At 38.1% G+C, this 17,500-nt stretch overlaps 1 protein-coding gene across 1 annotated transcript in view; it reads right to left on the reverse strand.

Annotated features, from left to right (window-relative positions):
* Nucleotides 1–431: 431 nt before the first annotated feature.
* Nucleotides 432–17,500, reverse strand: part of LOC144960647 (uncharacterized) — a gene marked incomplete at its 3' end in the record, with an annotated part of 18,650 nt that continues 1,581 nt past the window's right edge. Inside the window, 3 exon segments of the mRNA XM_078893898.1 lie at nt 432–539; nt 2,185–2,340; nt 3,461–3,573. Coding sequence (XP_078750024.1) covers nt 432–539; nt 2,185–2,322 — 246 coding nt within the window.

Consider the following 17,500-nt stretch of genomic DNA (forward strand, 5'->3'; position numbering starts at 1 on the left):
CCCCCCCCCCCCCCCCCCCGAGTGATTTAGAATTGAATTTATCACTGCCCCGATTCTTGTGGGAGGGGGTTTTGAGGGGTGGAGTGGCAGGTCCTGGACTGTGCTTTCTCTCCTGGTCGTTTTGGCTTTGGGCCCATCATTTTTTTAATTGTGAAGTAAAACATGCAGCGATGATGGGAAATATAAAAAATAAAATTAGCCCCTTACACAACGGCACCATTAGATCCCGTCGCCTTGGCATTACACGAAAGAATATAGATAAATCCATCAAAACAGGATGTCTGATGGCAACAGGAATCACCCATGTTGTCCAAACAGGACTCGAACCCAGGACCTTCTGGATCACAATTCAATCCCATAACCACTCAGCCACTTTGTCCCCCCCCCCCCCCCCCCCCCCCGAGTGATTTAGAGTTGAATATATCACTGACCCGATTCATGTGGGATGGCGGTTGAGGAGGTGGAGCTGGCATGGTAGCCTGGAGCTGTGCTTTTCTCTCCTGGATCAGTTTCTGAGCATTGGCCATCATTTCTTTAATCTGTGAAGTACAACATGCAGCGATGATGGGAAAATATAAAAAATAAAATTAAAGAAAGATTCTATATGAAAAAAAAAAGAGCTTATATATGGCACAATATCTTCTAAATCTCTTACAAAGGGTCCCTGGTCAACAGTAAATCGTAACACATAGAATGAGACATGACGCCTGTTAGGCAAGATTACAATTTTTCAGACAAAGTTTATGGCCAGGTACTCATTTTACACACAAGTAAAGTGAGAGAATGTGAGTAAAGAGTCTTTTCCAAGAACTCAACTATGCGTAGAGCGAGGCTCGAATCCAGGACCTTCCAAAAAGCAAGTGTCATACCACGAGACTGCATAGCTGCACAATTGAAGATTTATCAAAAGTTTAATCTGAGGCTCTGACAAAAGATCATCTTCATAAAGTTTCAACGGCAAGGACAACAATATCAAGTCAATGTGAAAAAATATGCAAACATGACAAAGCAACCTCCGACAGTCCCAGATTCACTCTCAACTGCTGGTGCAGCTATGTGGTCTAGTGGTATGACACTCGCCTTGGGATCGGACAGTCCTGGGTTCGAGCCTCACTCGGCGCATAGTTGAGTCAGTCCTTGGAGAAGGCTCTTTACTTACATTCTCTCTGACCAATTGAATTTATTCCTCACGGGACTCACATATTTATCGATGCTCGACAAGTCTGAATTACGATCCACGAACAGCTCAGCCATTGTGAGAACATTAGAATAATGTAGCAATGAGCAAACTTGATTTTCAATCAGTAAATGACAGAGAAAAAAAAAACTTAGATAAATATGACTTCAGGCCAATACACGAATTATTAAGTGAAGTGAATTATCAAGAAGAAACTTCGGCAGGCGTAGCGGAAAAATTCAAAGAATCGAAATGAAGGTAAATCGCCACAAAACAGCAAGCTCGCTTGGGCTTGAGCAAAACAATGCCAGAAAACGTCCTGATTTGCACGGGAATTAATTAGGCTACTTACCATTGTTCCTTATGATCAGGTACTCAATCAGTGAAGAAACGGTCAACCAGTTTGTTTACAACGTGAGGCAATCGAAATGTGCTTGTAGCAATTTATCGTAACTTTCGATTTGAAGATGTCTACATAACGGACTTGCGGCATTCGCAATTTACTTTATCATACTTTTGAGACTCCCCAGGTAAATGTGGTCAATTTTGGCTTAGATGAAACAGTGAAATTTATCGCTCGGTGGCTCTGTTGGCTACAGTTGGGATCACGACGGTTTGGAAAGTGAAAAAATAATTTAACGAAGGATGTGTGAAAATACCCAGGGAAGTGTTCAGACACGCCTTTTATAAAAAGCGTCGCTTTGTCTTAGTAATATATACATCGTTAATATAAACGGTCCCCATGAGCTATGCGTAGCGATGTGGAACACTCCTAATTATTTTACGGTCATTCGACTACGATTTGTGAATTCTTTCTTTTTTTATTTCTTTCTTTCTTTCTTTCCTTTTTTAAATATTTGAATTTGACAAATTGACTGATTTCAGTTAATTGACTGAGAATTTACAGGTCTACCAACTATACACTCTAGTCATGCACCGGACACTCACTCATTCAACCCCGATACACTCAATGGTGACTATAATAGTGACCAGTTTTCCCAACATACCTTATCTGGGGTCAGGCCTCCTGCACCTGGGTCAAGATTGGGTAAGGTATTGATCAGTTTGGGCTTGACCGGTGTTGGGTTGGAAGCAGGAATCTCCACCTCAGGAACATCATCGTCAATGAACCTACGACGCTTCATATTCTCATCCTCTGCATCCTGACAAACAAATGTTTACAAATATACAAAATTGATATTGTAACAAATTTCAACAATAGAATTAAATTCTCATAAAAATTGAAATAGAAAAAAGGCTTTTTATTTTTTTTAAATGACTGCCAAAGTTATTGGTGCTTATCACTCAAATGGGACAGCTTGGCTCAGCGGTATGGTCTTTGCTTCCTCCTGCCTAAAAGAGAAGAGAAGAGGCTCCATCCTGAGTTGTTTTTGTCTAGCTTTTAAGGGTTTTACAGTGAGTGCAACACATATAGGTCATGTCAGTGCCAGTGAAAAGTTTTAAGGGTTTTACAGTGAGTGCAACACATTTAGGTCATGTCAGTGCCAGTGAAAAGTTTTAAGGGTTTTACAGTGAGTGCAACACATTTAGGTCATGTCAGTGCTAGTGAAAAGGAAGCAAATGGGATAGTCAAAAACATTTTTAAAAATTCTAGATTTACAAAAGGGAACATATGAAAATTCCAAGAGCACACTTTCAGTGTTCATAGTTTGAGATCACCTAAAAGTCTCATTCAGACATAAACACAGGATCCCACTAACAGGAACACACTCAAAAGCTTACAAATCAATATATTCAAAACACACCAAACCCCCCCCCCCCCCCCCCCCCCCCACCAAAAAAAAACCAAAAAAAAAACAGTACATAACAGAGATGATTTACAAGGGAAAAAAAAATCATCTTCCAAAATTATAACTATTTACTTGACTATTTCCCAACCATACAAACTTTTCGGCCAGTGTCATGACAAAACTTAAGTAATCTCATTCCTAGGCAAAAGACAGAAAGCAAGTTGGAAAAAAAAAATGATTAAGTGACCTCTCTATGAGTATGAGAGGTCAAAAAAATCCCACCTAGCCACCCAGAGTTAAAATTTGGCCAAATTTGTGATTAAAAAAAAAAAAAATCTTTGTGTACTAATGGCTATGTGGTCTTGTGGTGCGACACTCACTTCTGGATCGGAAGGTCCTGGGTTCGAGCCCCGCTCAGCGTATAGTTGAGTCCCTGGAAAAGCCTCTTTACTCTTTAAAGCGCTTTGAGCAAATGTAGTGGATATTACACTATATAATAGCTCTAATAATTAATTTTAATTGGTACACTTACCCTTCTTCTTTTCTTGGCAGCTCTTCCCCCCTGCCTGAAATCATCATAGACATTGAAGACTTTGTCTGTCAAAGTGGATGCTTACTCCCCATCCAGAATCAAGGACAGCTTGTCTGTGAATAAACGGGACTCACAGAATTATAACAAAGACTAAGTATGTCTAAACTAAACTGCCCTTATTTATTTGTTTTTTTTTTTACTCTCAGAGAGGCAATACTCTATAATTTAAAAAAAATATATTAAAAAAACAAAAAGAAAAACACAAAGAAAATAAACATATTACATATTGTTTCCACAGTTTTTATTCCTACAGCAGATACTTTGGATAATAATAATAAATAATAATAATAAATGGCATTTATATAGCGCTTTACCCCGTTGTCACAGGCTCTAAGCGCTTCACAGTGATATAAAACAAAACATATTACAGTGAGACAAGTGTGAAGGAAACGTGATACGAATTCAATTTAACAACAACAAAATATGAAAATAATATTGCAACATTATGACGTAAAAAGATAAAACTTTAAGCGAGATTTGAACGTTGTCAACGAATCCGAGCATCTCACGTGTGACGGGAGAGAGTTCCAAAAATGGGGGGGCCGAAAATTGAAAAGACTGTTCACCTATTTTACGCAATGGCTTAGGTTTGACAAGGATAGATTGGTCATTGCTTGACCTCAAGTTTCTATTGGGGACATATATGTTTAGAAGGTCTTTAATATAGGAGGGACTGTTCGTGCTTAGGGATTTGTAGACAACAGTACAAATCTTATAGGCAACTCTTTTTTCAACAGGAAGCCAATGTAACTCACGGAGAAGAAGAGTTGCTGACGGGTATTTTTTGTTATTGCGTACAATGAGCCTGGCTGCGTTATTTTGAGCAACCTGAAGTTTGCTAATTTTGTCTTTAGTTAAATTCGCCCAAAGGGAGTTACAATAGTCCAATTTAGATAAAACCAAGGAATTAATTAAAAGTTCTGTTATATGCTTCGGTATTAAATTACGAATTTTGCTTATTTTTTTCATTTCTATGTACATAGATTGTATGGTGTTATTCACGTGGCTTGTCATGGAAAGATCTTTATCAATGATGACGCCAAGGTTTTTTGTTTTATTTGAAAATTCTATTGTGCTATTTCCGAGAGTAATTAGTGATTTATTTGCCTGTTTAAGGATACTCGGTCTTCCACACATTAAAATCTCAGTTTTACTATCATTTAATTTTAACTTATTGTGGTACATCCAAGATTTAATCTCATTAAAACAGCTCGTAATTCGTTGTATTAAGAACTGTAAATTACTAAGGGGTGCTGAATCATATATTTGCGTATCATCTGCATAAAAATGATAACTCAGATTGAATCTGGATATCACACTAGAAAGGGGCTGCATATACACAGTAAAAAGGACAGGGCCAAGAACAGAGCCTTGTGGCACTCCAAAATTTAGTAAAACTTGTTCTGACTGAACACCATTCACCACGACAGTCTGCCATCGATCCTGTAAATATGATGTAAACCATTTAAGGGCAATTCCTTTTATGCCGAACGTATTTTCTAGTCTTCAAATTATTATTACAAATGTGGTCTCAACAACATGGATTCCGAAAGCCGAGCCTCAAACAACCTGCAAGTATCGGGTAGACTATTTAAAAATCCTTTTGACTTCAGCATTCCATAAAGATAAAACACAAACACAATTCTGCAATGCATGCTAGCAACAATAAATAAATACAAAATACCAACAGATCATCATTTGGAAGTTTAAAAATACCAGCTGATGACAGCAATTACTGGCAATCTCCCATGCATAGGACAACGGAAAATCTTGGTAGACAGTCGACAACAACAAAAATTAAAAAATAATCAGTGTTTTTATGCACCTCCGTTGACGGTGTCTTAGCGGATCGTTTTTATGCACCTCCGTTACGCATTCCACTCAATTTCATCAGCGATGCTGTGTTTCTGACTGCACTTGGACATGGCAAAAGTTATATTGTGATGTCTGTAGTTACGTCATTGTTAATAAATTAAAAAAAAAAAAATTATAATCTAAAAAATCGAAATTTAAAACCAGAAAATAGAGGTTGCATTGAAGGTAAAATAATGAAAGACATTATTAAATGTTACAAACAGTCAGGTGACTCCGTAGTGAAGTGGACAAGCTGACAGACTCTAACCTTGAAAGTAGTGTGTTCGAGTCTCATTGTAGACGTTAATTGAGACGTTATTTGAGATCAGTATTTGTGTGAAGAGGAGTTAGGCAGGGGTGTGTTTTGTCTCCAGATTTATTCAACCTCTATAGTGAAATGATATTAAGAGATATCGAACATAAGAAGGGGGTGTGTATTGGAGGAAAGAATGTAACAAATCTGAGGTATGCAGATGATACGGTTCTACTGGCAGAATCTGAACATGAACTACAAGAATTACTGGATGTTGTAGTCAGGAGTAGTGAAAATATGGGACTGGAACTGAATATATCTAAAACAGAATGTATGACGGTATCTAAAAATAATAACCCACCAGCCTGTGTAATAACAAGCAGAGGACAAACAATACAACAAGTTGAATGTTTCAAATATTTAGGCTTCAATGTAACATCCAATGGAAAATCAGATTGTGAAATAAAGAAAAGAATAGGTATGGCGAAGAATGCATTCAACCAGCTGCATACAATTATGAAAAACAGGAATATTAGTATGAAAACAAAAATCAAATCCTGGATTGCTATGTACTGTCTGTGCTGCTATATGGTTGTGAGAGCTGGACCATAAACAAGACCATGGTTAAAAGACTGGAGGCAGTGGAAATGTGGTTTTACAGAAGAATGATGAGGGTGTCATGGGTGGAAAGGAAAAGAAATGAAGAAATTTTAGAAATGGCAAACAGAAAAAGATCACTGATAACAAAAATCATCAAACGCCAAATGGAATTTTTAGGACACATTATCCGCCACCCTGGTTTGGAAGTACTCGCCTTGACTGGAAAGATGAATGGAAAAAGAATAAGAGGAAGACAAAGAATAACGTATTTGAAAGGGATAAGAACTTGGACAGATGAAGCTGAGAAAGGTGGCGCTGCTTTAATAGAATTGGCAAGAGATAGATCAGCTTGGCGGAAGATGACCTCCGACGTCTGCTTCAGATATGGAACTACATGAGATGAGATGAGATTTGTGTGCCATGTTTTACCTTTGATTTTTTAATTATTGTTATTATTATTTAATTTATTATCATTGTATAAATGTACATCGGTAATCACTAAGCAGCGTGCTGAACTACAATCTAAAACTATTTAAACCTTGCGGACGTATACGGATCTATTCACAGAAAATAAGATGAGAATCCTCTTTTTTTTTTACTGTGGGTCTATGTCTGCACCGCACGTTTACACCCCCAATGACGGTACTTAAAAATGGTTATTCTATTTCCTGTCCCATCATTGCTTATTCACCTTAACTATGCCATTCACGCATCTCTCATTTGTCCTTAGTGTCTTGTCGTGTTATGCTGATAAAGGGGAAACCCAAAACATCCACATCATCTGTGCTCGTCTAATAAAGTGAGGCTTACAATTCAACATGTATCATTATTTTTTCCTTCGAACTTCAAGCACCTACATTTTATTTATTAACCAGCACCGCCAACGATGATGATTATTATTATTATTATTATTATTATTATTATTATACTATTATTTTATTATTATTATTATCATCATTACTATCAGTATTATTATAATCATTATTACCACTATTTTAATTACTTTTTTTCGCCTATTACAAGAGCTGTAACCTAACAATAATTGCCTATTTGGACAATAAAGATTATTATTATTATTATTATTATTATTATTATTAATTTTAAAAAAGGGCCATTCCACGTCAAGTGGACCAAGGGTGGGAACCACACCCCTTTTGATTTTCCTCAAACTTGGCTCAATTGAAGATACTTATGAGACATGAAGAAAACCAAATTTTCAGTTCAGAATATGGATAATTGAAATTTTTACAATTTTTTGAAATTTTGTCTCAAAACGAGTGAAAATCAAATTTGCTCGTGGGTCCATTTTTGAGAGGCTATAACTTTTTTATTAATCAAGCTAACTCTCTCAAATTCGGTTATCCTGTACAACTTTTAGCATAGATTACAATTATTTGAAGGAAAATGAAAATATTTCTCAACTTTTGGCGTTATCTGCCCTTGAATATGGCTCCCCGTGCTGTTCGTCAAAAAAATGAATTTTTTCAATATTTTTTTTCATGACTTTAATGTTTCATTTTTGGTCATTGATGATTTGTATCTCAATAAATAACATATGGTCCAACATAATATAGCAAAAATATGGGTCTAGTACTACAAATTTTCGAACAATAACTGCGATGTGCACCAAAATCGCAAATTTTTGTCAACTTCAAGACTCAAAACGGTCAAAGATGTCGGCTGGGATTTTTTTCAAAATTTGATATATTGTGCAGATACACTATTTCTATAAGCACATGGAAGCTTTCCTTGTATTTTGAGGTGCTTCATGGTAAAAATCACATGCAAAGAACCTAAGTATATCAAGCTTAAGTTACAAAGGGGGATAACTCAATAAATTATTTAAACCCCCAAAATCGACTTATATTACATTACACAGATAACAAACAAAGCTTAAAATATTTGGCTTATGACAAACTCTTAACAGATAATAAATTCAATGCTTTCACCTTATCTATTTTTGAAAAAAGTGCGAAATAATGCATCAACAGTTCAATAATTGTAGACTAGACACTCATTCAGATATATCAGGGTGGCATGAATGAAAAAAAAATATCCAGCTCCTTTAGATTTATTATTTTGTGTGTTGGAATGTTCTCCAGTTAAAAATAGCTTTCGTTTTGGCAAAATCAAAGGTTCGGTTAAGCGATTAAGGCCCCAGTTATTATTAATATTTGGTAATTGGGATCAATAATTTTCATAATATTCAATGACTTGTCAATATACCAATTTGTATGCTTTCCTAAGATGATCACATTTTATCGGCTTTTGTCAGTTTGTCAATATTTCAACGCTGTTGTTGATTTCATTCCATGAAAATGGAAGGTCATTTCCGGTCAAACAAATAACGTTGAGAGTTGCGAGCGCAACGATCAGAGTGTAGAGTTAAAATCTGTCACCTTCTCAAACAACAGTAACTTGAGTCTTCTTCTTCTTTTTTTTCTCCTCTATCTGACCATTTGGTCGCTCTCTGAATATTTCTTTTTGTTTGCTTTTTAATTATTTATTCTTTTTAGACAATTTTTGAGATCGGAGTGGAGTGGATGGGACCTTTATCTTTATCCCTGCACCGTTCTGTAAAAAGAAGACAGAATGTAAAAAAAAAAAAGTGGCTGAACCAGGATTTGAACCCACAACGTCAATTCTGGTAAAACTTCCAGGGCAGACAACTAAACCCTTCAGCCATGACACCAACTTCGAAGTCGACGTATATTGTGTATATGTAGTAACAACTGATTTAATGTTGGTTAATTTTATGTTTTTATAGATAATTTATTAACTTTCCTTATTTGGAAACATTCCATATTCTGGACTGTGGATAATTGTTTAAAAGAGCGGAGTTTCAAATATCTGTCTGGGAATAACGAAATTTGGTTATCCCCAGACAGGTGTCTGGGGATAACCAATTTTCATTATCCCCAGACAGGTGTCTGGGGATAATGACAGCCCAGCCTTTTCGTTATCCCCAGACAGGTGTCTGGGGATAACCAATTTTCGTTATCCCCAGACAGGTGTCTGGGGATAATGACAGCCTGCATAAAAACTGCATTTTTGTACACCTCCAACGGAGGTGCATAAAAAACGCCACCAAAAAAATAGACATTAGAGCATGGAAACGTTTTCATGGTCACATCTCTAAGTCTGTTTTCTCAACTTGTGACTTGTGCCTGTGCTGTGTGCAGAGAGAGAAGAGAGAGAGAGAGAGAAGAGAAGAGAAGAGAAGAGAGAGAGAGAGAGAGAGAGAGAGAGAGAGAGAGAGAGAGAGAGAGAGAGAGAGAGAGAGAGAGAGAGAGAAAGAATTAGCAAGGATAAAAAATGTCTTTTGACAACCAACATTAGGGCTAAAAATGTCTCAACCAAAAAATTAAGTTCTCACTCTCACACGCACACAACAAAAGTTAAAAACGCTGTGATTATCCCCAGACACCTGTCTGGGGATAATAAAAATTCGTTATCCCCAGACACCTGTCTGGGGATAACGAATTTTCATTATCCTCAGACGCATATCTGAAACTCCGCTCTTTTAAACAATTATCCACATTCCAGAATATGGAATAAGGAAAGTTAATAAAATATCTATAAAAACATAAAATTAACCAACATTAAAATCAGTTGTTCATCATCATCATATCTTGTCGCACCAGTGAGTCAGCCAGTCCCGGGCAGTCTGGTTTCATTCCCTCAGGTCAGCATTGGTGCAGTGAGGTCCCAGCGAGCATTCGGACAGGATGTGGTCCATGGTCTGTCTGGGGTGACCGCATGGGCATTCAGTGCCCGGTGAGATTTTCCATTTAAAGAGGTTGGTGGAGATGTGTTTCCCACCTTTGCTCTGGCTCTGTTCAACGCCACCCAGTCTTTTCTCTTGAGGTCTGTGCCTGCTGGGAGCTTTTCTGTTGGGGGCTGGAGGGCATCGTTTGCTATCTTGTCCCATTCTACCCATTTGTCCAGGCGGAAGAATGCTGAGTGGTCTGGGTTAAGGCTCTCTACTGTGAGGAAGCTTTTCCTTGATTTGAGCCTGCTTTTGGGGCAATTGTGGTCATGAAGGGGGTGTCTCTGGTCCATTTCCTGTTTGTATTTTTGTATTTGGGCATGAGTTTCCCTCCGGATGTGTGGTGGGGCTATTCCTGCTGCACGGTAGACCAGTGGTAATGGTGTTGCTCTCAGCTGGCCCGTTACGATCCGGCAGGCGTTGTTGAGCCCGGGGTCTAGCTTGGAGGCATGGCATGATCGGGCCCATACAGCTGAGCAGTACTCCGCAGTTGAGTAGCTGAGGGCCAATGCTGTGGTCCTTAGAGTTTTAGGGTCAGTTCCCCAGTTCATGTTTGCCAGTTTTCCAAGGAGGGCATTACGCGTGGACACTTTTGCCTTGGTCTTCCTCACGTGTTCTCTGAAGGACAGAGTCCGATCAAGCGTCACTCCGAGGTACACTGGGTGGTAGTTGTACTCTAATGTCTGGCCATTCCACTTGATGTTAAGTTTTTTGTGGGCTTGGTGGTTGTTGAGGTGAAATGCACATACTTGTGTTTTCCCTGGGTTGGCGTTCAGTGAGTTTTTAGTGTAGTACTTTGTGGGGTGTCTAGGGCATTTGTCAGACTGCTCTCGATTGGTTGGAAGGACTCATCCTGTGTTGCGAGGCATAGGTCATCAGCATATATGAATCGGCGGATATTTGGGAACTCAGGCTGATCATTTGTATATATGTTGAAAAGTGTTGGAGCCAGCACTGATCCTTGGGGAAGACCATTCTTCTGGGTGCGCCACCTGCTCTTCCGGCCATCCATTTCAACAAAGAAGCGCCTGTTTTCGAGAAGTGACTGGATGATATTTACAATTTTCTTATTCTTTATCATTTTAGCCACTTTGAGGAGTAGGATCTTGTGATTCACTGTGTCATATGCTGCAGTGAGGTCGACGAAGACTGTGCCAGTGACCTGTTTTGTCTCAAACCCATCTTCTATGAATTGTGTAAGGTTAAGAAGTTGACCACATGTTGACCGTCCTGGTCGGAATCCAGCCTGGTCTGGAGACAGTTGTTCGTCTAGACTGGGTGACATGCGGGACATAACCATTCGCTCAAATAGCTTGTATGTGATGCACAGGAGGGAGATCGGGCAATAGCTTTTCTTGGATTTTGGATCTTTCCCCGGTTTCAGTAGGGCGACTACTCTTGCTTTCCTCCATGCACTTGGCAGCCTGTTTGTCCTTGCGCATACATTGAAGAGATCCAATAGCCAGGATAGGGTTCTCGGGCCAAAGTGTTGAATCATCTCAGTTGTGATTCCATCCAGTCCAGATGCTTTTCCTGCCTTCAGATGGGACAAGGCCTCTAGAAGCTCCTCCAGGGTAAAAGAGTCAAGATGATCTTCACTATCCTTGAGGGCTTTGTCCATTTCACGTTTCAGGGCTTTTAGTTGGCCTCGTGCTTTCTTGGCTGGTTTCCCATTCAGTAGAAGCTGATCAGTTGTTACTACATATACACAATATGCGTCGACTTCAAAGTGGGTGTCATCGCCGAATGGTTTAGTCGTCTGCCCTGGAAGTTGACCAGAATCGACGTTGTGGGTTCGAATCCTGGTAACGTCACTTTTTTTTTTTAAAATTCCGTCTTCTTTTTACAGAACATTGAAAGGGATAAATGTCCCATCCATCCTCCCCCCACCTCTTTTTTTTTTTATATTAAACTCTCTCTCTCTCTCTCTTGGTTGTTTTTTCTAGTTTCTAGTAAATCTATTCGTCCCCACTCCGATCTAATATAGTGTCTAAAAAGAATAAATAATTAAAAAGCAAACAAACAGAAATATTCAGAGAGCGACCAAATGGTCAGATAGAGGATAAAAAAAAAAAAACAATAATTGTTTTAAAAATAAAAACAATTTAAGAAATTCATGCTCAGAAACGGAACATTTACATAAAGGTTTAGCAAACAAAAAACTCAAAGGTTTAGGTCAAAATATAAAAAAAAAGAAAAAGAGAGATTTCCCTCGGAGCAGGGAATAGTGTTAATTAATAATAATAATAATAATAATAATAATAATAATAATAATAATAATAATAATAATAATAATAATAATAATAATAGTAATAGTATGATAATAAGAGTATTAATAATAAAAATAATATTATTATTGATAATAATATAATAATGATTATGATGGTAATAGTAATAATAATAACAATTATTACAATTATTATTATTATTATTATTAATATTATTATTATTACAATTATTATTATTATTATTATTATTATTATTATTAATGTTATCATTTATCATTTGACTAAAACAAAAAAAAAAACAATAATAGATCTAGACCAAATTAAATAATGAAATAATATTATCGGAGAAATAAAAAATTCAACTGATTAAAAAAATTCTTGCTCGGAATTCGGAACACAAGTGAAAACAATGAACATCAATTGGGAAGAAAGAAAGAAAAAGTAAAAAAAAAAAAAAGTGTGTGTGTGTGAGGGGGGGGGGGGGGGGGTAGCGACTGGTTCGAATCTGTGCAGCTAAAAGGAGTAAAATGAAAGGTGGCCTAACCCACTGAACTGTCTATCCACACCGCTATCGGAATATCTTAAATTCATATATGAGCTAAACATATTTCCACCATTTTTGCTTCCTTGTTTTGGTAGTTATTTTCATCTCTGATTCGAATAAAAATATGTTGTTGGATCTAGTTTTGTGGACGTGTGATACTAAATTATATTGTCTTGTGCGAAGAAGACAGGAAAATAACAGGTGTCGGTTTTGGGCTTTGGGGCGAACAACACCATGGCCTAGGAATTCGTCCGCGAAATAAAAAATAATTCCCGGTCATCCCCAAAATTGTGACCAGAATGAGCAAATTATAGAAACAAGAGATGATCAATAAAGTTAACAGGTAGGTAGGTAGTGAAAATTTAAATGGTTGGTGGACTATGAACAGATTTGAAGATTAACAACTTTCTTCCTGATTGAAAATAAAAAGTCGAATTGCCAGTTTGACGTTTTCAGATCAAAGTAACAAAAGAAATTTCATTGATCCATTTGCTTTAAAATAATTTTTTTAAAAGAGCTGGATTTGACATTTGATCACTATTTACTTTCATCTTGTGTTAAATATCACTTGATATATTAACTGTTTTGGGACACAACCACTAGAGAGGTGGGCCTTTGGCCTACCAACCTCCGCTGCACGTCCAACTCGCCTTGAGCATGCATTCACGTAAAATATAAAGATTTTTTTTAAAAACCTACCTCTGTTTCAAAAACTAGCATCTTTCAACTTTCTAAGAAACATTTTGATTTTTCAGAACTTTAGTTCGTTAAAAAATACCGGCCAATCTGACCCGTTGAGTCGAATGAAAAAGAAATATTGTTGTTTACACGGATCAAAGGAAATGCCGTAAATAAGCTTTCATGGACTTCCTGTGTTGTTTTTACAGTGTCACGTGACCGTTTTGAGAAATTTGACGTCTGCTGCAAATAATTAGACCGGTGGGGGGGGGGGGGGGGGGTAGATATTTTCGTTGGAGCAGAGAAAAAGTGAGTATTATTTCTTGTACTTGTAGAGAGGCCTGGGGTCCAACAGCAGTTGATTGAATAAAAGAAAAAAAGGCCTTTTTTATCCGCCGCCACCACCACCACCGTGAGAGTGGAGAGGGGGGGGGGGGGGGGGGGGGGTTGCATGATGAAGACGAAAGGGAGACGTGTCTCTTGGTGACCTTGGGGTGACGTAGAGCATGTCAACGATGCTGGCAGATGTTCTTAACCCCTTAACAGAGAAGCAAATTTTTTGCTTTCAGATAATAGTTTGCTTTTATCTTTATTATTGTTAACGGAGAATACAGCGTTTCCACCAAGAGAGCAGACAGACTCGGACTTCAATTGTCTATAATCGTTTTGCCATTACTTATCTTTTGATGAAAGAAGATTTGGTGTTAGGTCAAAGATCGAATTTCGCAGCTAAAGGTTGAATTGCTACTGGGTTTGCTCCTCCCCCCCCCCCTCCTTTTTTTTTTTTCTTCTTTTGATTTTCAACTTAGTATTGTTCATTGCTATTTCCTTTTTTATGATTAGCAAGTGCCGTAGGAGTCTCACAGGATGCAGGAGTACTGCAATTAACCCTTTGCCAGTGATACTGATTTTTTTTTGTTTTCAAATAAAAGTCTTCATTTATATTATTTTTTAACGCAGAAGAAAAAAACAAACGTTTCCACCATAAGAGCAGTAAGAATATTGATAAAAAGCGCTTTGAGCACGTTGGGTGGATATTGCCCTATATAACAGCTCAGATTTTTAAATTGTAATTTGTTTTTTATCTTTTGATGAAAACGGTAAGATTTTATTTTTGGTCCAAGTAAGATTGATATTCGCCTTTAAAAGGTTAAGTTGTTTTGTTTTTTCAGTTTTTTTTTTTTTTGTTTTGTTTTTCGAATGCGGATACGCTGCTTCTTCCTTTTTTTTTCCCCCTCAACTGGCAAGCTATCGCTGTACTTACCCGCATGGCTTGCACAACAAAAGGATACATCTAGGTCACAAAACCTTACATCCAGGTCACAAAATCAGACAACTAGGCCACACATCAAGACATCTCTGTTTCGTTTGTTCCAAGATAGCAAAACAAACCAGACGTCTTGGAGTTCGAAAGAGCTTTCCATAAAATATTTGGTATTTGCAAGACCCCCAGAAACCAATTCCCTATACAGATCTTGTGCACGGTTACTTATGACCTTGATTTCTTTCGTACCCACCCCCAAAATCCCACTTATTGTGTGTTATAGGCAGAACATAATAAATAGCTGGGCTGCCACATGCGTGACTAAATTGACCAAAGAGAGAATCTATACTTTGGCATTAGACACCCATTACCTGATGTCTTGGTTTTTAATCCTAGCATAGTGAGAGAGAAAACAAAACAATCATACATGTATCTGCAAACAGCAGAACGTTTTCATTTTACATTGAGATGGGAAGGGGAAGGGATAACACTATGACAAGAGAGAGAGAGAGAGAGAGAGAGAGAGAGAGAGAGAGAGAGAGAGAGAGAGAGAGAGAGAGAGAGAGAGAGAGAAAGAGAATGGGCGGGGGGAGGGGGGGATAGTAAGGGAGAATGGGAAAAGATGAAAGAAACAACGGGTTGCCTGATGACGTAGATCAAAGGATTGTTACAGCGGTGTTCACGGAGCGTACTTCGTGAAATTTTAACCTTTTACAGTGACACTGATTTTTTTCTGCAGATTGCTTATGCGGAATAAATCGTTTCACCAAGAGAGCAGTAGTAAGAGTATATTTAGACTCGGGCTTCAATTAAACTATAAATCCCAAAGCTTGTCTTTTAATGATAACATTAAGACTAAGATCTGGAGTTTGGGGAGTGTAAGATCGAATCTCGCCATTAATGGTTAAAATTGTTTTGATTTTTAAAAAAATAACACACACACACACGAGCGCGTGCGGTCACGACAGCGAGGACCATCTATTGCTTGTGTTGCAACAGTAAACCAGTTTACGTGTACGTAGATCCTGAGGCTAGATGCCCCCTTACCGTGTACGTAGGCACTCCCAAAAAAAAAAAAAAAGAAAGAGAGACACACACACACACACACACATACACACACGCAGTCTCGCATCCGCTACAAACTACTTTTGCGCACCAATTTTTACTGCACTAATGCACCAAATTGCATACCTATCTATGGACACTTTTTTCCGTATCTTTTTTCCAATAAACTTTTTTAACTGGGGCGGAACCTTGATAACAGAAACGAAACCCACACGATTTCGCGAGGAATGAATCATGAAAAAAATTAGGATATAATTTCAACACAACTTTTGAAATTCATCAAGGATTGTCCAGTACCGAATGTTTTTTGATAGAAAACAAATGCATCTTCAAATCTAAACTGCTTTTGACGGTAAGCGGTAAGTTTTTTTATTTATTTTTCTGTCCAAACGAATGATTTGTCCTGGTATAGAAGCTAAGTATTGGTAACACCGGCGACCGGCGCAGCTCTCTAGTATTTTTTCCAGAATATTTGGTATTTTTCACGCCTAGTTTGGCATTTTGCATACAATCTTTCTGCCCACTTGCTACATGCGTCTGGGGATAACAAATTTTCTTTATCCCCAGACAGGCGTCTGGAAATAATGACAGCTAATTAAAAATCAACTCTTACTAGGCACTTTGATAACTCCAGTTCAGTGGCCGCCGATAGGCTCACTGTAAGGTGAAACTCGTTTTTTGGAACTTTATTTTTGGCCCTTTAATGTTTTGGTCACCATGGCGTTATTTGTGAACCTATGTGACTAATGTTGGTATCATTTTAAAGGGCACAAAACAAGCTTTCTAACGGTATATTTTATTCTTAATTCCTGATTGTATTTCTCAGAAAGCTATTGAAATAAAAATTTATCAAATTTTGACTTATAAGAACTTTTTAAATTATGGATACATTTTAATTATACTTCATACTAGTGCCGCGCTGAGGACCGGACCGAGGACCGGTCCCACGGTCTTTTAGCTGTGAACCGTGGTCTGGTCCCAAAGAGGAAGACCGCCGGCGGTCCTCACTTCTTATCACCTTTCAACGGTCTGGCGCCATACTACTTCCCCAGCGATTCGTTGCCTCGGTCCTTTGCCTATCTTCCACCAATCACCACCCATCCCACTTAATTAATCGCACCCACCCCCCTTTGCCATACACTAAACGACACAGACGACCATAGAGGCAGACGACCACCTCCCTCCACTCCGCAAACCGCCCTTTCGTGTGTGAGATGGGGGGAACAGGAGGCGCACGCCTTGGACGATTCCATTATACGGGGTAAATTTCAAAATTTACTACACCATAATGATCGCAATGACAATGATCTATGATGAAGGCATGACCCCTCTTCTCTAATGGGTTATTGTTTGAAATGTATGTGACTACTAAAGATGTGTGTGTGTGTGTGTGTGTGTCTCAAACCTAGCAAGTTGCAAGTCTGATTTTTTGTTTTCTTTTGTCCATCTCTTGTCGCCACTCCTTTCTATCGCATTGTTGTCATTTAAAATAATACAATAATATTAAAATTTCGTTTGGTGTTTTAACTAATCAAATAATATGAGTTTCATTAGTTTTCTTCCTTCCAAAAAAACCAGTTATAACGTCTGTATTTTTAAAAGGTCCAATAGAATATTTGGGGACCCCGATAGCTCAGTTGATAGAGCACTCTCTTTATACGCAAAGGGCCAGAGATCGATCCCGGGTGCAGTCGAGTTTTTTTCTGAATCCCTGTCTACTCAGCA

Source organism: Berghia stephanieae, chromosome 15, assembly GCF_034508935.2.
Source record: "Berghia stephanieae isolate SIO BIC M18660-M18661 chromosome 15, UCSD_Bste_1.3, whole genome shotgun sequence".
Classification (NCBI taxonomy): domain Eukaryota; kingdom Metazoa; phylum Mollusca; class Gastropoda; order Nudibranchia; family Aeolidiidae; genus Berghia; species Berghia stephanieae.